At 36.9% G+C, this 23509-nt stretch overlaps 1 protein-coding gene across 2 annotated transcripts in view; it reads right to left on the reverse strand.

Annotated features, from left to right (window-relative positions):
* PLOD2 (procollagen-lysine,2-oxoglutarate 5-dioxygenase 2) overlaps positions 1-23509 on the reverse strand; it is a 54213-nt gene that overhangs the window by 11058 nt on the left and 19646 nt on the right. For both annotated transcript variants that reach the window (XM_086754921.1, XM_086754920.1), the window contains exons 4-10: positions 18036-18199; positions 16735-16847; positions 14590-14653; positions 13720-13817; positions 11131-11232; positions 7034-7159; positions 5404-5525 (exon numbers count right to left, since the gene is read on the reverse strand). In XM_086754921.1, coding sequence (XP_086611047.1) covers positions 5404-5525; positions 7034-7159; positions 11131-11232; positions 13720-13817; positions 14590-14653; positions 16735-16847; positions 18036-18199 — 789 coding nt within the window. The remainder of the gene's footprint in view (positions 1-5403; positions 5526-7033; positions 7160-11130; positions 11233-13719; positions 13818-14589; positions 14654-16734; positions 16848-18035; positions 18200-23509) is intronic.

The following is a 23509-nucleotide window of genomic DNA, read 5'->3' on the forward strand; positions in this document are numbered from 1 at the left end:
GTAGGAGATTACAATAAATGAAATACACTTTTAGAGGAAGTGAAACAAGCAGTAGCTTTCTATCATGCAGGTGGTGGCATTGATTTTGTCTATTTCCCCCATTATTACCAACAGAAGTTGCATTAATTCCATTGTAATAGCTTGAAACACTAAAGTTATTTTTCTTGCTTGCTTTAAGATGTCTATAAACATTGTTTTAGTCTAGGTTCCACGTGATTTGATTGTTTGCGACTGCTTTCTGCAAAGGACTAGATCTCTGTCACTTCAGAAGATCTGATAAATGGAAGATGTGACAGGCCACATACAAGTCAAGGCAACTGCTGACATGGCTTCCTGCCCACTCCTCCTCTGGTCCCCTCCACTGCCTAATGCAGCACTTCACTCAGCATTTAGTCTGTCTCCCATAAGGATTACTGCTTATCAACACCTTTTGGGTCTTTTTGTTCAAACTTTCTTCTGCTCAAAGGACTTCAGAGGTATGACTTTGTTGGAGTCACAGCAGAAGGTAGACCTTTTTTATTCCATAAATTTAAGCAATCCTTCCTCTTCAAACTTGACCACTAAAGATGTAGTAATGGTTTGAGTCAAATTTTCAAAATACCAAAATGACAGAAGTGGTCTTCTACTACTACTACTGCTGCTGACGTCACTGTGTTTGGACACACACCCATAGTTTAAACCTTTGGTCAGTCGCTGGTCTTGCTTTAACTGGCTGCTCCTTCACTCACAATTTGCTGTCTTATGTATACATGTTTTTATGGCAGCAATTCCTTAATCAGGACTTTCTCACATAATTGTCCCAATTGAAACCAGCAGGTTTTATTTTGGCCATAACAGCTCAGCAATTAAGTCTTTATGGCACTTCCCATTAGTAGTCTATTCTGTTCAAAGCTTTACAGCCGCTGAACACAATTCACATGTAGCTTTATCATTAGCATAGTTACAATTATTAACAGTTACTTGACTTTTCTATTGCACTTGACATTAGATGTTAATTTTTTCTTTTGAAAATATTCAGCTCCTTTATCCTCATTCTACTAATGAGGAAGCTACACCTGAGACCAACAGACTCTATGTCACCCAAAAGCAGCTAAACCTTTTGCTGCTAATAAAAAATATGAATTGAATTAATATTTTTAATTATGAAAATGTGAAAAATCAAATGGAACAGATTTACAGTTAGTTGCAGAAAAACAACTGGAAAATTGATGACATCATTTCAAAACGTATGGTCCTTCAACTTTTGCCTTGTTTTTTTCCCCCTCCCTTTAAATCCAGAGCCAGAGAATTCTATTAAATCTGGTCCAATGTGTTTAGTGTTGAAAATCCTTCTGTTCTTCATCCAAATAGTAATCCAAAACACAAAACAGTAAATTAAAAGTTTTCATATAAGTCAGCCAGCCATTCAGTAATCTATGGAGAACTCTTTGAAAGCATTACTGCCTTAAATAGTCCATAAATTCAGCTGTAGCACCAACACCTACAACGTGAAACTTCTAACTTCAACCACTGTAACCAAGAATATTTAATATGTGTATTTATATTACATATATTTATGTGTGTGTGTGTGTATACATATATATTAAAAGGCTCAAAATCAAGCTCACTATTCTGATCATACTTCGACTCATTTCCCCTCTATTTCTTTCTATAGGGTACTGAAGACTGGATCATCAAATGTCAAAACTTCATGTTCAAAGCATAATTCACCTTGCATTTCCAGATACAAGTCATCATATCAAACATGAAGTATAAGTTTTGCCTTTGCACTTCAAAGTCACTAACAAAAATATCCATAAAACACTTCCAGCTTCTGATACACAGAAAAAGGGCTGTAAAAGTTTCTGTCAAAATTAATAAAGTAAGCCTACTCTTAAGAAATTTAATACATCTTCTCTTTAGGCTTTCAATATTGCCAAGTAGCTTTCCCAAGGAAATTAAAGTAATCCTAGATATTCTCACGCTTTAAAGCATTACCTTCTTACAGTGACTGCTAACCTCTCCAGCTGTAGAAATCCCAGATTATAGGTGAAACCATTTATTATGTATGTCCAGGTTGCAACAAGCGCTTTCTAGCAATACTCATATGCATAATAATATATTTCCTAATCCAAATTCCATGGCTAAAACCTTTAATCTGCTTGCTTTACACTCCACATGCTTATAAACTAAGACCAAATATTGAAAAGGAAGCTATATTTTTGTACATAACTTAAAGCCTACTTCAGTGTAATGATTAAGAAATGTAGAAGGTCAAGATTTTTTTTTTTTGTTGGAAGTGTGAAGTGAAGCTCAGTAGATCAGTACAGTATTTTGCAATCAGAGCAATGTTTAACTTTGCTTATAAACCGCGAGCCCATCTGGAACAGTGACCTCATCTGAAAAGGGAAAGTGTCACTGCTCTTCTCTTCATCAAACTTTCCACTGTGATATTCCAAGACTCAATTACTTTACCATTAAGTTAGTCACTTACATATTTTTTTTTAGGCATAGTTTTAATGTGCATTTAATCAATATATCATTTTTATATGCCTCACAGTTTGGAAATACAATTCCAAATGTGGGCGTAAGCCTAAAGGGAGAGTACTTAAACCGTTACAGACCTCTGAAAGAGAAGTCTGCAATACTCACTGAAAGACTGGGTGACATTGCCTGCCATTCAGGATTACATTTTGCATCTCTCCAGATAGCCACAACAGTATAAAGAAACTCTTTATCACCCACCACTAAAAAACAAACAAATGTGGTCACAAAACAGATACAGCACTAATGTTTAGTTTTGCACCTCAGGCTTAAGTACTGTTTCCACAGTTATCACACCTGGAAGATACTGAAATCAGATATCGGTGCGAAAGTTGTTTTTTCTTCTGCAACACTCTAAGTTCAAAATGTTTCCCACTCCATCTGAGGCTGAAACCCAAAACTGTCATAGTGTACAGGAGAAGCAGCTCCAGAAAATCCAAGTCCCCAAAAGACATCACTTGACATCTGGGAGACACGGATTTAATCCCTGCTCTTCCTTTAACCACAAGCCCTACTTGCAGGACTGACAGGGAGTCCTCCTGCATCCGTGTCACCATTTATCAATACCCACGGGAGTTCAGAGACAGATGACTTATCTTCTGACTTTCAAGAAGCACATGTCAACAAGAAGCAAGAAAGTAAATGCTTCAATTATTCTTTATTATGTGAATGAGAAAAGTAGAGAGGTTTGTTGCACGGCTAGGGGGAGGAACTAAAAAAAAAAAAAAGTTATTTTCTCACAATTTACATTGACATAAGAGCCTCATTTACTGAGAACATCACTGTGATTTATGAGTACTTTTTACTGAGCCAAAAAGTGGAAAAGAAGAGAGATAAGGAGAAAACTGACCCACCACATTATATACTAAAAAGTATTCTACTGAAAAAAAAGACCTTCAAAGCTTAAGTTTGCTCTTTTTTTTTTTTTTTGTTATTCTACTGCTAGGCACTAAACTGTATTAATTGAAGTATGTTCTGCTGCTTCAGATAAATAGGCTTTTTGTGTGAAATGTGCAAGTGAGGAGACCAAATTAATTCTAAATCTACTGGAAATTAACAGAGCGATACTAAAACTATCTAATTTGGAAAAGAAAAAAAGAGAGAAAGCAAGTGTTTAAGGCAGATGGAACAAAACTATCCATCAATAATGCAGACAGAGGCAGAAGAAATTTAATTAGAAGACTCAATATATCAATCTTTAAGTCAAGCCATTAAAAAGGTTTAAAGAATCACTCTTTTCAAATTATTCCCATTGCAGTTCCAGTGAGAAACAAGTGAAGGTTGAAAGCAAATAATTTTTATAGTATCTGCTTTTGCCATAAACATCCTGTACTTCCAAACTATATTTTTTGAGGGAAAGTAAAATGCAGCTGTTCCAGAGAAGTTGGTGATGTTCACAAGGGCAGCAAAGACGACCAGGGGTGCAAAGGAAGCAGCAGATGAACAGAACCTGCTTCAGTCAAACTGAAAGGACCCAACAAATTATACCTACATTGTTCACATAAAAGATCCTACTACTAGCACTCATACTTTCTGGGTGATTCAGTATTTTGGCATGGTCACATTCCACAGGCATTATAAATCATGTTTTCTCTATATGTTATGTATCTCTTAAGGACAGAATCTTTACTAAAGATGCCTTTTTTAAAAGCAGGAGCAACATGGGTCAAATTAGACAACAAATAACACACCACAGGGTAGCATACCCAGGGATATAAATCACAAGCATGATTATCTTCCTGCCTCACATAACAGAATTTGAGGTGATTTTGTGCAAATATACATCCAAATTACTATTTTTTATTCACAGATCAAGCAAAGATCATATATTATATTAAAACCTCTGTCATATTATGTTAATAGGTTCTATCAAAAGATTTCAAGTTTAAAGATCTCTGGGTGAGATTCAGTAACAGTGTAGAAACTGTTTACACTAAAGATTCTGCCTCGTGGTGTCTATAAAACATCAAAGAGGAAAAGGCAACTCCAGAAATTCCACCTCAGCTACACCTAACACATACTACTTCAAGAAGTCTGCAAACACAGTACATTTGCTATAGAGATTATTGGAAATAAAGAAAGGATGATTTAGAAACATGAACATGGCTGCTCACACTGCCACTGGCCATCTGTAGTGTTTCCTAGAAAGGCTACAGGAGCAGCTGGGACCTCAGCCAAAACTCAGTTTCCAAGTGGCTTCAGCCCATAAATAAATAAATAAAGAGGAGGAAGGACTAGGACACCAGAAGTGCAATTGTTAAACGCATATACCATGCAAGAGGTACTTCTATTCTGTTAAATCTCTCTGTAATAAATTAGCTTGAAAAGGTTTTGGATAAAAAAATAAAACCAAATACACAATCAGAATTTCTACTTACATTTGTACGTGCTTCCAGCTTTTTTTTTAAATTACTGCTACATACAATTTTCTGCACAAACTTTAATAAAAGGTTTGTTGTATTGCATAATCTACTTTACTCCAGTAGCACTCTTTTTAAAAACAAATTTAAACTTCACAGTTTATGTGCATTATGTTTTAATATATACCCGTTTGAGACAACCATAACATAAACACAATTTGACACCTCTTATTTCTTTGAGGTCTACTATTGTCTATGCCTTCATTAGGCATAGAAATTGAAGTAGTCCAGACCACAGAGATGTTTTCAGAATGACCAATAGCTTTTTCAATTAGATAGAAACCATAAAGTACTCAACAGTTCATATCTATATCTAGATCTTGTTCTACCACAAAAGCTCCCACTTTTGTATCTTAAGATGTAAAGTTGTTAGTCTCTAAGATGCAAAATAATATACATAAAATACTTTAAAAATGTTAGCATATGCATCATTATAATAGATTTATAAATTAGAATTTACATTCCCATGTTCCGGGCTTCTGCTTGACTCAGATTTTCTTCAGGTCCAACAATTTTTATATTTCTGATAATGTTCTTGGCTTTTTCCCAGAATTTCTTGATGTGCTTTTCATGGTAAACCTCCTGTAATCATGTTAACATTGTTTATAGTGAATGAAAAGTACAAGCTGCTGTGAAATCATAAACAGTGTCCAAGAACACATTGTATTCTATCCTAAACAAACAGATGGCAAACAGTATTTGAAGATATTCCAGTATATTTGTCATTAAAAAATTTCTGTCCAAAATTTTAGCGTAAGAATCCAATACATCAGCAATATAAATCAAAAACGTACCTCCATACCAATGATGCAAGATTCACAAACTATTCATGCAATATTTTTTTCAGGATATTTATTTTACAATCTTCAAAACCCATCCTACAGCCTTACTGGCACACAGGAGTTTTCAATCTCACTCCAGAATGGCTTTAGAGAGGGAGCTGCCACCTGTACCCAGCTGGACAGTCACAGTCATTATTTCTTTAAAATGTAATCACAGTGATTGTTTCTACATTTTCTAATTACTCTACCTCTAATTTAAGAGAGGTCAGCTCCATGCAATGCTTCCACCCCAGTGCCCTCATTTGTAGCTTTTGCGTATTATGGCTAATGCAAGAAAAATTAAAAGGCTGGGTAGGGTTTTCCCCCACTCTATGACAAAAGAAAAGCTATTCAGTCTTTTACATTAATTTCAAATACCATATGACTTCTGGCTGAAGCAATGAAACCTAGCACAGCCTACAACTCCTATGTGCATATCACATTTATACCCTTAACATCCCCTTAGAAAAGTATACTGAAGACTCTAAAGATAAGCTCTACTCAGGCCTTTTGTGCTACAATATCAACACTAATGCACACCAAGTAAAAAAAGGTAGAATTGTATTTTCCTCCCATTTGTCTTCCAGCCCAGCTTTTTCCAAAGACTTACACACACATCACCTCCCTCATGAAAATAGCAATACTGAAGTCACTGGTGAAGTATCAGCAAGACTAAATCATCAGATAATTAGAAAAAAAAAATTAAAAAAAAAAAAAAAAACAATCAAAAAAGCAACTTATCTGAACTGCCATTCAAAATACACCAGTCTTCCCAAGGCACCCAGCAGGAGCACCAAGAGAAACAGAAATGCACAGGGATATCAATACGACGAAAAGCAAATCCAATGTCAACCATTGGATAATAGTTAGTAATAACATGCTTTGACTTTTGGTCAGTCCTGAAGCGGTCAGGCACTTGGCCTAGATGATTGGTGTAGGTCCCTTCCAACTGGAACTATTCTATTCTTATTCTACGCTATTGCTTTATGTCAACCAGTACTTCCCCCAGAAGCATACACTTTAAAATACAATCTTTTTCATTACTAAAAGAGAAAGAATCTAAGCAGTTTCTTTAAATAGACCTCAGTAAACACTGCCACAATTTCATTTGTGTATTTTTTTTCACTTCTGCATACTAAATTCTGAAAGATCATCTCTTCCTATGCAGTTTCACTATGTACATACATAGAACCCATATACTCTTTCACACGCTTTCATTCATATCATTCCCAAAACTGAAACTTTGCACAATAGTAACATCATACTCACATTATTATGAATGAAGATACTGAGTGCCTCCTTTGGGTAGTCCAGAGTCAACAGTCTGTCTAAAAATCTAGGTAGGAAAGGAGTGGGTTGTTCAATGAAAACACCAATTTTTACTCCTGGATATTCCTAAAAGAAAAGAAAAAAAAAAGAAAAAAAGTTAAATTTACAAGAAAATACAAGGAAGACCACTTTTTTTTGAAGTGGTTAAAGAATAAATACCACAAAATATTGTACTCATCTGTACTTTAAGCCAAAGACTACAATACCCTTCCATAGACTAATACGCACCATTTCCTCCGACCATTGTAAGTGGGCTCTGCATTACTTCCCTACTCATTGATTTTATCGAGACCTTTGATGAAATAACTAGAATTTTTCTGCTTGCATCCAAGGACATTGAAGTTTTATCCACTTTATTTAATGCGGATTTGAACAGTGGTATTTAGTACCAATTTCTATGTGCTTGATACAGAGATCATGACCAGTAAAATATCCTAGACAGCATTTCTGCGTACTCCTAAAATATATTAGTACATTATGAAAGAAAATATATTAGTACCTTATGAAAGAAATTTAACCTTCAAAGGCCTTGACTCCTACACAAAGGAACGCACTCATTAAACAAAAATTTTTTCCACCTCTAAAACAGACGGACAGTATAAATGTCTAACCCCCTACAAGGCTCAGAGAGAAACTTTATACAAGTACAGAAAAGGCTGCTAGTTAGCTTTTGTTAAGCAAGCCAACACCCACTTGAAAAGTGTCTGGACAAGCCATCAGCACATGTTGAGATTTCAGTATCACTGTGTACATCGGAAATCCAGAAACATACTGGCAAGCACACCAGATTGGAAATATTAGGCACCAATGCTTACCTCGACTACGTCCTACTCACAGCTTCATCTGCAAACCTAAGACATACTCATGCAGACATCCTAACAGCTTCTAAACAGCTGACGAAGACAAGTACATTGATGTGTCTTGACAAAAGCAACTGTAATATTCTCTGGCAACCACTCCACTGAGGTTGGTGTGATGGCAACGGGTACAATCGATTGCGAGTGATGAGGAAAGCAGTACGTGCCATCGGGCTTGCTAAGCTGAACATGCACATGTGCTACCAATAACAAAACTGCTACAGTAATTTATTTTCCATATTTCTCTAATTCTAAAGGCATTTTCCTCTTGTTCTCCAGGACAAAGACAAGCAGGATCAGGCTGGAACTGCAAAGGTTGTAGGGACAACCAGGAACTACTAACAATCCTTCAATACATCGAAACGTGAACTGGTTTGCTCCTGCGTCAACAGTAAAATCTCAGAAGTGTGACCTAAGCAAAACAGTGTTTAAAAAACTAAGAATAAGAATTCCTGCAAACTGCATCTCCTCAAAGCAGAGAGTTCATCGATTCAGACCCCAGATCACTGTACTGTAAAAAGTTGTCACTGCATAATCTGAGACTAGGTCAGAATTAACAATTTTAATACCCAGCATTTTGAGTGTATCAAGTCTGAAATTTTTGTTCTTCTCAACTACGCCTCAGCAAAAACACTGTGGGAATACTCGGTCTGCACTAGGATGTTAGGTTATCTCTGTCAGATTTTCTCATTTTCACTAAGGTCATCCATTTGCCTTTTAAAGTTTACTTTTTCACAACCAGTAGGTAAGTGTATGACAATTTTTGGAAGAAAATACAGGACAGTGCTCTGTGTAGTCATACTGAGACAAAGTCCAGGATCCCTTGCCACAAGAGGCATCAGTGAAGCAAGAGGATCAGCAAGGTCATCCTTTCCAGTCGCACTGGGAAGTCTCCATGCCAGCAACAAACTTTAGGATTTAAGACATAGCTCTAGGGTGAATAAGATTATTGTCCAATTTAACTTAGGTTTTAGCAAAAAAAAAAAAAATCCACCCCTTAAGAAAAGCAGCAAAAATTTAAACTCATTGAGCTGAGGTGTGTTCTTCAACTTATTTACCAATACATGCTTTGACCTGGGCAGGTAACTTGAGAGTGGCATGGGCTGCTGACATTAACAGAGAAGAAAGCAGTTACTGAGTTTTTCCACACCTCAGCTGTAGTCAGAGCATGGGAGGTCTTGCTCTTGTGAACAGGACAAGGACTGAGAAAAGACTCTGTTTGTGGCTCTCAGCTCCTTCACAAGGAACCCTGAAGCTCAGCTTTTCACAGGCCACACTCCCAACACCTGCTCACACGGACTCAGTATCTTAGGCTCTTCTGCTCATCCATCGCAGAACAACCTGCACAGCTCATTGCAATTCTTCCACCCACCTCCGCCCATGATGGAAAGCAATGTTATTTCAACTCCTTGTTCTACACTGGAGCTTATCTGTTTTGTACTGCTAAAGTCAAGGTCTGTAGGCAAGCCCAATCCGAAACATTGAAACCACAACACCTAAGCACATTGAGTCAAGGACTAGAACTCATCATGTCATCCCAGAATTCATCTAAAGGAACTCAAAGCTCAAAACACAGTTGGTAACTCATTCTCTACTTGATTATGAGAAGAACAAGAAAAATCCTCAGAAGACATGAGTGCATCAATGCAGAAAGTAAAATAAAACAATATGAGAAGAATTATTAGAGGCACAGAGTTGGTATTGCTCTTTGCACTGAAGATTTCTTGCTAAGTAGCAACTGGCGAGGCCAGAACAGAAAGCGTGTTCAGAAAATCAAATACTGCTTATAGTCAGAAATGCCCGAAGTAAACACTTCCACTGAGGCCAAGGAAAAGTCTTGTTATTTCTGCTGGCAGAGTGAGTGAGGTACGAGGTCCAAAGAAAGAATTACTGTAAGGAAGACATGTTCCAAGTAGACATTCATAAACTATAGGAAACTATCCAGTAAATTATTGAAAGTTACTCCCCATTACTGACTTTAAGATTTAACTGCTCTGTAACCACGTTTTAATTGCCAACACCATTAGGAAAAAATTTACACAACTTCTTTTCTTCAGGTAAACTTTAAGTTGAGAGTGCAAACACTATTTCAGTAGAATATCATTCAAATGTTGTATTTTCAAAACAAAATTAAAAGATATTAAAAGAATTTGAAAGTTATTACAATTCCAGCAATGGCTTTTAAAATTTCTATTCTAGTCCATAGGCTACTTATCGTCCAGAAATTCTTTCACTTTCATTACAAATATAACAAGCCTATATACCTCTTTCATTCTACCCTCAACATGACCCTCTAAGAGCTGTTCTCACTCAAATCTTCAATACAGAACAGAAACGAAATAACTGCTGGAAACATCCTGTTAAGAATAATCAGAATGTTCTTTTAAGTACAAGCCTTATATTTCCACATGGTAAAACTTACTATTTATCTGAAGTTTAGTAAGTACAAGCTGAAATAATTGTAAAGATAGGAAAGATGCCATGCTTAGAGCCAAAGAGCCAAAATAAGTTCCCAAATATTTGATACACACACACGTACACGTGTTTGTCCTACAAGAATTCTGAAGACTGAACTGATATCCGATCTCAGTTACATCAGATTTATTCTACAGATACATATTTGCATGTACAATACATACACCTGTATCATCCTTTACAACGTGAAGCAGTTTTGACTATTTCTCTCTCTCAGAAAATAGTAACAGTAACTATGTTACAGTTAACTGTTAACCTCTATTTGTAACAGAAGTTATTAAACTGATGCATATTCAAGTTTTTTGTAGGTCTGCACCTACAAATTTGAAATACCTGAAGAGTTTTTCTACCTCCCCAAAATTCTAATTATTCATTTGAATCTTGCATGATTCAAAAATCATTCATTCACCCTCAGTGAACAGAGGTAAGGATCTAGAGGCTTTGGGGGATGGGATAGTCTTCAGTAATATTGGGGAAATCTATATTAAGACGCATGCGTAAAAACATTTCTAAAAGTATTGATATTTCCAGTAAATTAAAATTCTATCTTTACAGTTTCATATATGAGGAAAAAAAAAAAAAAAAAGAAACCCTGAAGTCTCTACAGAACATAATATGGCATACTGAGCCACTTTGCCTCAGAAATTACTATAGACCTATCAAATACATTCAAAAGGGTTTTGTTCTTCTGAAAAGTATTCTTACCGTTACCGTTGACAGGTCTAATAAGTCTAAATCACAAATACTGCAACCGGTTTCCCGTGTCCAAGCATTGGGGATATAGTTTCCCAAATAATTCAAGTGAATCTGGTAAACAAATGAACAAGTCAGATGAATGAAACATGCATGTAAATGGTGATGTGTACCTTTTAAAGAATTTAAGCTTACTCCTTGAATCCCTTACATCTAAAGGCAATTGACTATTTCTTTTTTATTTAAGATTTAAAAAACCACAAACCCAAGCATACAAAAATAGCTTGCAAAAGCCTTTTCTTCTTTTCATTTACAAACCAGAGATTATGTCCTCCTAGCATCTACATTTATTGCTTCAGTTAAACCAAAAAGTTGTTGCAAGCATAACAACTATTAACTAAATGCTTGTATGACTTCCAAGACACAGACTACAGATCATTCAGCTCTCAAAAGCTGCTAGGCTTTATATTATTATAGTTTCATTCTTTTCCCAAATTTGAGAATCATCAACATTTTACACAAAACACAGAGTAACCATATGAAAAACACACAGAAAATGTAGAAGGTAGGTGCCCAGACAATGTATCTTTGACAATCTATGCCAAGATTCAGAAGCCAGCCAGTGGAATATGTTTTAAAGCAGCATCTAGCTTTTTAACACATTTTGAATTGGCACTTAACAAAACACGTATTTTTTCTATCAATGGGCTGCCTGGGCTGCCCTGTCCTCCTGAATTCCATGGGAAGTTTGTGCAGAACATCACTCCTCTCTACTGCCATTTGCAACGGTTAAATGATCTCTTATGGCAGCGAAAGTCTGCCTGAGAGAAGGCTACGATTCATTCCTGCTCTGCTGCCCTCATCAAAAACTGGAAGGACAGAATATAATTTTGCATAGCAAAGGCACTCCAGCCCAATACTCAATCTGCACTTTATCATATTTTGGACGTTTGTTTATGTATATTGACAATCATTCCAGACAGATTATAAATAGAATTGATTGAACTTAATCTCAGAGATACACAATAAAGTCCACAAAAATTGGTATTTCACAAAAAAAAAACCAAACCATTGCACTTGAGCAAAAAAATAAAAATCACATGTTAGGATGTCAGGATAATTTAGTATCCATTTCAAAGAACTGTCTCTCACTGATGCTATTTACTAAACTAAAAATTTAAGAGATTAAATACAAAACAGGATGTTCTTATAAACAAAAATCTCTTACTATTTGGAGTTAATTCTGGGAATTACTTTCATGACAGTTTATTTACTAACAGCGAAAACTTTTTCCAATCCCATTATATTATTGTTCTCCTGTATTCTATGTTTAAAACACAAGAATCATTGACAAAGTGATATAGAGCAAGAGTTTCCTCTTTTTTTTAAAACTACATGACTACATACAGAGATTGAGTTTTGTTTAACGTAGCATAACTTGTGAACTAGTATAAGGAATTCCAACCTAAAAGTGCTTGCCCGACTGTGAAATGAAGTACCTTTCTTTTCATTGGCACAGTGTTAGCAAAGCCATCGATGGTAGATAGCTTGAGGATTTAATTGAGGCAAAAATAGCTGTAGCAACATTAAGAAATGAGTCATATATTTCACCACTACTGAGTAGTTATAAGCCAAACAGGTAACAGCATCACTATATTCACTAACTCCAAAGATGAAATACAGTGCAAAAACTAAGAAGCAGCAGTCACTGGGATATTAATGAGTTTCAAGCTTTATTACATTCTTTCAGGAGGCTTTTCTGAAAATAAGGAGCTACAGTAAGGAACATATATTGAGGAGAACTTAAAAAGTAGCCATGCCCAATCCTTCAGTCAACAGAGGCTATTAGAAATTATACACCTTCAGGTTTCTTTGCCACGTAGCAAAAAAAAAAATGCAACTGCCATATGATCAAAACAGCCATTTGTGCCAGGTCCTCTGGACCACTGAATCCTTACACATGGAAAAAAAGCTGCCAAAACAGCTACTTCACAGGGCAGACAGTGTTCTACTATGAACCCAAAGCTCATGAGCCATGTGTACGTTGCAGGCAGTGATCAATGACACTGAAGACACAACAACAAAAGCCAGCTGCATGTGTGTATATACGCATCCTTCCACACACACACATATGTATTTTTGCCTATATACATTTTTTTTATTTATATGTGTATACAAACACATACCAAGTTCTGCAGTAGGATCAGATGTGTTACTGTTTTGTAGCCCAGCCTGTGACTCAGACTTTTCTCCCCCTGAAAACCTTTTCTTATGATTACTGTTTAATAACCAGACACTCTTCACTAGCTTCAAGAATTGTTTTGTGATAGTGAACAAATTAACATAAGCTTACTCGCTTCTAATATCCCGTGCTGCAATGAATTCGGGAGCAGAATGAGTTGCTTCAGCAGCAGTATCAAGTTACAGTGATAGCACAGTAACACAGAGAGAGCTATTAGAATGGATTTTTTTACCCTTGCAATTCTTATTAATTGGTAAGGAGCAGTCATGGTGTGCTATGACTGTTTCAGACTCTTCCACTATTGTTTTTGCCTCTATTAAAATTGTAATCTCTGCACAAAAATAAAAACAGCCACTCACTTTAGTTGGACCATTTCCATGAATAGTGACAGGTAATGTGTCATACACTGAATTTCTTGCTCTTACTTTTCCTTCTTCAAATTTCAAAAGGACTTCATCTGAAAATTAACAAAGATCATATAGTAATAACAGTTTATAAATAAAAGCTAAAATTTCATAGTTCTTTAATTTCTTGCTGATACAATATAGCCTACTGTTGCTATCATTGTCAACGTTACTTATTTGGAAGTTTTTGTTCATTTTTTTTTAACTAGTTCTTGAATTTAAGCTCTTCAGACCCCATAAGGTTACATCAAACTTCAGAATTTGCCACCAGCAGCCTTGAATATTTGAATAAAATCTGCTTTAAAAATGAAACTAATTTTGTGCAAATGCTATTTATAGAGAAATCACAGTTAGATACTATCTGAATATAAAAAGTTGCTACATAACTGGAGTGTCTAAGAAAGGGAGTCTGCATTATTTTTCAATTTAAATTCATTTTAATTAAAGGAAATTCCACATTATTCCATATTCCATTTCATTAGGTATAGCCATTTGCTTAAGAACATCTAAAATTCTATTTTAATTACCAATCTTACCCCTGTAACTAATTTTGTGAAAGGCAGATGGAAAAATTCTTAAATTTGTATCTATTGCTAACTTCATTTATTCAAAACTAGTTTTTCTATTTAAAATCAAATATTTTATCAATGGGAGAAATTAATTAATATTAAACCCAAAAGACCTGTAACTAATTTGGTAATCATGTCTACTCATCCAAATATTTCTTCAAAACAAGTGTGTGTTTAGGAAATGATAGTCACAGTCAAGCAAAGAAAGTGTTAATAACAGTTAATAAAACACATAATGTGCAAATCATACACTTACCAACAGCTCCATTTAGAGTCTGGAAAATTGTACATTTGTGGTCCAAAGTAATGTTAATGCGTTCCTGAAACAAAAGTAGCAAAGATGTTGAGGCATTCTAAGAGCCAATGTTTTCACAGTAATGTTACAGTTACACTGCCATGGCAGCAAGTAATCAGCCAAAACTACTCTATGCATTCAGCTCTTAGATATAATTCTTAATTTTATACTGTTCAGTCTTTCTATATTGCTAAGTTGTGCAGCTGTATAGTAATCATTTTCATATATGCAAAAACTTTTTTTTAAACTTGAAGGATAAAGGTCATAACTTGCCAAAGAAACTTCAATTTGGCAGTATAAGCCAAAGAAAATTTGCGTCTTATCTTAAAAAAAAAAAAAAAAAAAAAACCAAAACAAAAACAAAACCCAAAAAAGACTAACAACTCTTGGCCAAGCAACAAAACATATTGTGTTTCACAATCTTGAAAATACAAAAGCCACATCTAAGTATCATACTAGAATAGAAAGTATTGGTTTTAATACTTTCTAGTTTTAAAACATGTTCTTAATACTGTATTACTAATTCTACTTAGATTCTTATTTAAAGTGCTTTGTTTTGAAGTTTTAACATATTGATCGAAGTATATAACCTTCAAAACACACTGAAAAATTCTTACACAGATAACATACTCTGTTTTAGTCTTCCAAGATTTTTTTACATATTCTACAGTATTGGACACCACCATACAGAAGATGAATGCTAATGTATAGTACAGTATCCCCTGCTAAGCGCCACAGAGGCATTCTGAATCACAGTGCAGTAGAGTGCAGCGCAGAGGTACACATTTTTTTTTTGTCTAGAACACAGTCTAAGACAGCTAATTATATTACTTCTGACTTTGGTGCAGACTCAGCCTTAGTATCTCTACACCCCATCCTCTCAATTGCTTATCTAGCATCTGACTTCACTTCCATAAAATCCATTCAAACATTAAGGGCTTGAAGAGATGTCCCATGAGGAGCAGCTAAGGACTCTGGGTTTGTCTGGTTTGGAGCAAAGGAGGCTGAGGGGCAACCTCATTGCTCTCGACAACTTCCTGAAGAGGGGAACTGCTGAGGGACGTGCTGATCTCTTCTCCCTGGGATTCTGTGATAAAATGTGTGGGAATGGTTCAAAGTTGCACCAGTTTAGACTGGACATTAGGAAGCATTTCTTTACTGACAGGCCAGTCAAACACTGGAACAGGCTTCCGGGAGAGACAGTCGATGCCCCAAGTCTGCCAAATGCTTAGAGGTATTTGGACAATGCCCTTAATACCATGCTTTAAATTTTGGTCACCCTGTATTGGTCAGGCGGTTGGACTAGATTATCATTGTAGGTTCCTTCCAACTGAAATATCCTATTCTATTCTATTTCTGTATCTGTATCTAAACATGCCTGACGTTTCAGGCATAACTTAATAGCAAAACATTATGTATTTCAGAAACTTCACATCTGTCTTAAGCACACAAATGCTCAAAATCAACCTCAAAATTCTGCAATATCAGCTTCTAAAAGTCTTCTTGCATCAGTACACTGTTAACTTCACTTAGCTCTCTTTTTCCAGCTCAGGGCTATGCTTCTGACATCTATCATGCTTTAATGCTACTCAGCAGAGAACTTTGTTAAGCTAGGGCACAGAGAGGTCTTCACCAAAAATTTACGATGCAGCTTTATTGAACGTATCTGCACAAAAAGCTGAAGAGTAAGAGGCAGCTGCAGGCAGGATCTGAAATGGCAGCATGCCAAAATATAAAACACTGGATCAGCAAGTACTTCAGTGACACTGGAAAAATGCCACATTCTCTGGCCGTCAAACTGCCAAATACATGGGATCCTTACAGAGATGAATGTGTCCAATCATATATCTCAGAGCTATTATTTCTAACAATGAAGCACAACCTGCCTGGATCTGCAGACAGCCTGAAATGATATATCAAGTCATGACCCTTTGGAAGCCTGTTCATCACTCCAACAGCAGGAACCTCCAGAGAACAAACACAACCATCAACATGGCACTCAAGAATAAAGAGACAGCATTCCTTTTATTTTTATCTCCTCATGTTTTATGAGGAGCAGCATGCTATTTCAAGCAGAAAAAAATGAGAAAGCCAGTCACTACCTACCCTTGCCAATGGGTCAACATAGATTTTGGTGTAAAACAGCTGGTCATCATCATTATCCTGCAGATTCCATTGCTGCACAATACGATTTATATATGGAGCATAACCAATAAATCCTGCAACATCACACACACGTAAGTTATTTCCATAAAAAAGCACTACTCTGCCACTGCTGTCCACCAGTCACGGACTTCATTCTAACTGTTCGGTGCCAGCAAAGGAAGAGCATGAAATTCATACAACATGGCACAAAATCCAGTTTTCTTCCTGTGATACGTACCAGCTGTATTTTAAGGAGTTCATAGTTAAGGGCTATTTTTATACTAATGCAACTTTAAGGGAAAAAAAAATAGGAAACAGATCTATTTAGGATGGTCCTGAGAACTCCAAAGTATGATGTTGGACTATTACTGTTCCCAAGACGACCATCTGTGGAATAAGTTTCATTTTCATCAATCACTTTTTGCTGGCAGACAAGTCTGAATCTAATACTGCCAGAACTACAAAGAGAATTCAACTCAAAACCAACATACGTTATGTTTAAGCCAAAACAAAAGAGATGAGGCAGACAGGTGAGGTAAAAAAGGGAGGGAAAGGAATGGGGACATTCCCAGATCTACATACTGCCCACCACCACGTACCCAGGAGAAGTGACAGCAGCAGTGCATGTATTAATCAACTGCAAAATTATTACCAAAGCTGTCGCTTAAAGGAGGACTCCAGAATTAACACGTTATGAATATTAACAGGAGTAACCCGCACTTCTCTTGGAATGAGCTGTCTAAGCCATACTGATGGGCCAAGGCACAGCTACCAGCACATCTACACTGTATGCAGAGATCCCCAAAAACAAGGTACCCAAGTCGGGAAATTCTGTCACTCTGTGTGAGTGACATTCCTTTGCTCTGTGCAAAGGAATTGTGCCTATAAACAGCATGTGCAGCTTTGACTGGGCTTGTACATTAGATTGAATCTACTTCAGAAATAATCTGTGGCAACCAGGTCATCCTTGCACAGCCTTTCACTGCAAGGCAGAGTTGCTTGCTAGGCTGTTTCTTTACTTACCTGCTTTTTACATGTTATTGCCAACAAATACTACATAAGTTCGAATGAAAACTATTCTCGAGCAGAGAAGAGAAGCTATTCAAGTAGGGAGGGAGAGGGGAAGAGGAGGAGTGCAAATCCAGCCCTTGATTTTATACTTAGGGAATTCAGGAACAGTTCCACGTACAAATAGATAAAACAGATAACAGAAGTGAGTCACGTTCAAGTTCGAGTTTAATATGTTCAAGAATCACACTTGCCTCCTGAGTTCAGAAATCGTTTTCCACTCCGAACAACGGGATACCTGTCAGCTAGCCTTTTATCTGGCCAAATTAGTCCATCAGCTGCAAACACCACTTTATGATTAGTTTCCTGAAATTTCTCTAGCAGTTCTTCAGGGCCCCCGGCAAAGATGACATCATAGCTAAAAATAAAGAGGAGTTATCCATTAGACTAGTTTAATTTTAATGCTTCTGTGTTCAAACCAACAAGTGTTTGGACTATTCAAATTTTAAAAATCACACAGAGTCCTTTTATTCTGAAAAATGACTCATTAAATCATGTTCTACCACCATGTAAAAATCCTATACCACTCTAGAAGAAAAACTTCAATTAATACTATTTATCCAATAGTTTTTCCTTTCTATTTACATTAGTTTTTTTTTTTTTAACTTTCCACGTTTTGGACATTCCTTTTCCTTCAGATTTTTTCTACCTGAAATTGATTTTCACATGTCACATATTTTGAATAAGAAAATATATTTTTCCCCTTTAGAAAACTGTATGTGTTTAAGAACAACAAAAATCAAAACTTAGCAGATGAAAGAGCAGGACTGAAAGATTACTTAGGTGACTCTTACTGGGAAACTCTAGATGATCTTGCTCCAAAACACAACAGCACTGACTTTCTTCTGAGAAGTCTTACCAAGAATGTACTTTGATATTTCTCAATAAAGTCTAGTTGCCCATAAACTTAAACTGTGTTTTATCCTGACAATATAAAGAGGTTGATGGGGGAATCCATAATGTGCTAAAGACTTCAGAAGGCTCTAAACTTCACAATTTCCATTTACCAAAAACTCCACCTGTCTTTATGCAGTCATCAGATTTGACTCCTAACTCCTATTGAGGACAAAGACCTAAAGGTGGAGGGTTGACCCCTAAAAACAGCAGTTACCCTCAGTTGCAAGTCAGCACTACCCCAAAACAGAAAGAAATACGCATGGATTCGGCAGAGGTCATCTAAGAATATAACATCACCAGCCTGGTGGTTTCTTGTTGAACCATAACTAAATCAATGCCTCTGGGGAAACAAAACAACAACAACAAAAAACCCCAGCAAACAAAAAAAAACAAAAACAAAAAAAAAACCACAAACATACCACCACCAACCAAACCCCCAAATTATGTATTAATGATTAAATTATTCAGAGTATACGGTTTCTTTGTTTGCACTTGAGATCTACATATAAAAGCATTAATGTGCAAACCACTTCAAGGTTCAATTTACACAGCACGAAACCATGACACAGTAATATCGGAATCATGTCATAAATTAATCTCTGGCCAAAGAAGCAGAATATTTGGATTTAATGGCAGCATCTCAACCTCATATTTCAACGCAGGTATATTCTTATTCCATACATCTGCCTTAGTAACTGAAAATCATCAGCCCTGACATAGAGCAAAGGAACAGTACAGCTACCAAAAATCAAAAGGTCTAACCTTGACCAAGATTTTGTTCTTGCAAAGTCTTTTAGCTGGGCTAAGAAGAACAGCAGTACCTATAGTACACAGAACTTTTTGCATTGCCATGTGTTACTCAGCAATAATGCCAACAGATCAACCATTACTGACTTCCGGTACTTCTTTATTACAGTTCTGAAATTATTTTAAATGTCCTTTCTTCAAAGGGGATTTCATGCAATTGGCTTAAGAGAACTGAAAAACAGCTGGCTTACAAATGCAAACGAGACAAAGATTTCCACCGCAGAGCAAAGTATGAACCCTGGAAAGGAAGTGTGTTATGTAGTCTATATAAAGTAAGTGGGTTTCCGAAAACTCTCACTGTTTTGTTTTTCTGTAGCTTTGGCAGGAGAATGTATGAAAAATAAATATTGTACATTTTGGAGCTTCCCCAGTTTTTCAAAAATTGCCTGTTTCTGCCCAAATATATAGGAATACGCTTCCCTCCCGTTTCCATTCAATTGGTGCAGCCCGATTCAAAGCCAGAAGGAGCCTGAAGAACAAGCAAGAAACAGGAGACAAGTAGAAGACAGACAAAACCAGAGATTTGTCTGAGGCTTTAACTTAATAGCTTATGGCAGGCTATGCTTCTCCTCTTTGATCAGGTTAGTGCTGCTGCTGCAATGACTTACAGCTGCAGGAAGGAACCAAACACCCTTGGAACACTGCTTCCAAGGACTGTCATTCTGGAAAAGAAAGCCAAAGTTAAGCAACATGCTGGGCTAGCCACAGGCTCTGCTTGTGAAAGGGATATGCTACTTAATACAGCACAGTTTGTAATACAAAGCACAGTATAGAGCTGCTAAACTGCATTACCAGTTATTGTAAGCTTCACGCACTAACGGATATTATGCAGGAGTACGAATCTAGGACGTACTCACATTTTCCACTAATATTCATGGCCCTCTTTTGTCAACAGGTGAGTTACTACCACCATACCTCATCCCTGGCAGGATCTCCACCAGCCTTCCACTCCTTTCTGCCAGTCTCCCCATCAGGGAGGCTCCTGCTCTTCTCTCCAGGCAACAGGAAAACTTCTGGAGTCAAACTAAAACCTAAAAATCCATCACTCACCTTGCTTACCTGCTACGTCAGATTACGTTCAGCCTATCTAACACACAACTCCTGCTGTAAGGGAGGATTCACCTCAGGTCCACACCGCTAGGACCATCACAAAACAAGTCTCAGGACCACACTTGAGAGTTTATACTGTTATGGGTGATGCACAAGACTTACTTTAAACAGGGCTTCAAAATTTGACAAGGGAGAAAAAGTGTGGATATATCCAGGAAAAAGCAGGCTGCCCTGGCAAGCTGGAAAAGCTAAGATTCTCTTTTATTCATTCTTCATAAATCCTTCTGATTAAGTAGACAGTAAGAAGAAAAAAAATACACAAAAAAAAACACCCCAAAAAGTTTCCACAACTCCAATCCCATTTCCTGAAGCTCCACATGGCAGATGCCTGGGGCTGGAATCCACCCATCCCTCCTCCTCTTTTGCTGCAGCAAAGCACCCCGGCTGTGCATCCAGTGCTCCCAGCAACACAGGGAAACTGTGACAGTGGCTCGGGTCCCCTAGAATTGAACAGGCAACTTCTTTGTCCACGATTTTTGTCATAACAAGAACATCTTAATATTTGAGCTGCAGATTAAAAGCTCAAAATACAAACAAGGGAGGGTTTACTAGCAATCAGCATCTCAGGGCCCAAATTTCTGCCTATTTAAGTTACGGTTCAGCCCCACAGCCATTTTGTCGTTTACACTGCGTCCCCACCAGGATCACACTACAACTACTTCGAGATATGTAAAAAAATGTAATTATCCCCCAATTTCTGACCAACGTTTTATTAAGAAAACAAAAACAAACAAAAAAAAAACCAAAAAACCAAAATACCACAACAACAAACTGAAAGGTTTCAAAAGTCTTCCATGATACAAATAGATGTCTGTGGGAGTTCTGCATGAGCAGTCACAGCATCAACCATTTTATCCAGTCTACACTGGCCATTAGCCAGTTCAATCTGAAACGGTCCAAAGTAAACCAGAGGTTAGCTCTCACAAAAACAAGCCCAATTTAAACAGTGTTCCGTCTGCAAGCAAAGCATTTGCTATCTGCACCTAGACACAAGCTGTCCACAGAAGTTGTTCAAAGTATTTCTAGAACTGTGAGCCATATAAAAAAAAACTGCTCAAAAAAAAAAAAAAAGACAAGAAGCTAAGTTTAAATAAACAGTTCACTAGAAGTGATTTGCCTTGTTACAGTAAGTAAACCAGACATTTCCTTTCCCCCACCAAGATTAATATTCAAAATGCTTCACAATGAACACAATGAAAAACACTTGAAAAATAAAGGAAGTTCACTATATTCATCCTTCCCAAACTTACTGATACATTGATTCATATTTAAATTGCAAACCACGATTCCTGGAAACTAAAACCTCATTAGATGTAAAACATTAGGCTAGAATCAGCAAACTGTTTTTTTTTTTTTCTTCTATTTGGAATCAGTTTCATGGGCTTTAAATCAACATGTACTTGGGATTATGGACTTTGAAAACCTGGGAGGCCTTAAATCCTATGATTTTTCATGGCAAGAAAGTTTATGGCATCTCCACTTCAACACACATGGTCTTCTGTACTCTCTCATACATGCCAGCAGACAGCCTGCCCTGAGAGAATAAATTATGTTGGAGAAGAACTTGAATTATACCCAAATCTGATAACAAATTCGCATATTTTACTGCATAAAGAGAAAATAGTGATGAATCAGGATATAAATTTGAAAACAAAGACATTCAATGCAAGTAGCAAATATTTGGGAAACATTTCACTCATTTGAGCATTTAGTAAAGAACAAAATCTTCAAAATTAATTTTAAAACATTGCAGTTATTGCACAATCAGTAGAACACTATGAACAAACATGTAACAAATTCACTTTCAGAAAGATACTTTTTCCAATTACCAAATGCAAAACTGATCAAGTCAATGAGAAAAATTGTGTACTTCCAAACTGTTACTGTCAATTAAGCGTACAAAGAAAATATTCCATGTAATAAGTTTCCCTTATAAAGCTTGTTCATAACTTTGTTAAGATGATTTAGACATTGGCTTTCTATCTCTATCTTCTACTTATCACAAGACGTAAAATTAAAAAAAGAAAACCAAGTAGCATCTTTAAATTTACCACCAGTTTAGCAGGCAACTCCAATGTTCCTAAACTCTTAACTTATGCAAAATAAAGGAACTTTCCAGTAAATACCACTGACAGACCACTTCCTCTCTTGTGATGTCTTCTGTACAAATCCTGCTGAATCTCTAACTTGCAAAAGGGTCCCTAAAATTCTTCAGTTATCAAATTTAAAAAAAAAAAATAAATGAATTTTAAAAGCTGGTTAAAAGAGGAAAGAAAATTCTGGAGTGGACATTCCAACATGGCTCAATAGCAGCAGCATGAACCCATGCACGAACCTCTCCAAGCTTGCACTCAGCTGCCTCCCCACGGCTGCCTGTCTTCAATCAGGGCTTCACGTCCCCGATTTGGGACTTGGTCCTGTACCTTCCTTGCAGGGACTCTTAGAACTGTGAGCCTGCTCTGGTTAATGCTAGCATGGAAGAGCTTGGCAGCTGCCGTGAGCTGGATTCTTAGCTGCTCTCATCATGCTCTTGTCACAGAAGCAAAAGAACAGGAGGAGGGGAAAAAAAAACAAAGGGAAGCAATGGAAAAAAGTGAGATTTGAATATGTCTGAGCTCCCTTTTCTCTGGACAGGGAGAAACCTATCTGGCCTCCAGTGAGGATGTTCAAGCATAGCTGTGCTATGAGCTTACAACCTGGCACCTGCAGCAGCACTGTCTCTCCATCCTTCCATTGCACAGACACCACAGGCATCAGAGCTGTATCTGGCACTAAGCCTCTTGTTTCAGTTCTCCAACACATAAAAGAAGTTCTCCTGTTAAGTGCTTTCCTCAGGGGCCCATTTTCCAGCTTC

The sequence above is a fragment of the Chlamydotis macqueenii genome, chromosome 9 (assembly GCF_036417535.1).
Source record: "Chlamydotis macqueenii isolate bChlMac1 chromosome 9, bChlMac1.mat, whole genome shotgun sequence".
Taxonomy (NCBI): Eukaryota; Metazoa; Chordata; class Aves; order Otidiformes; family Otididae; genus Chlamydotis; species Chlamydotis macqueenii.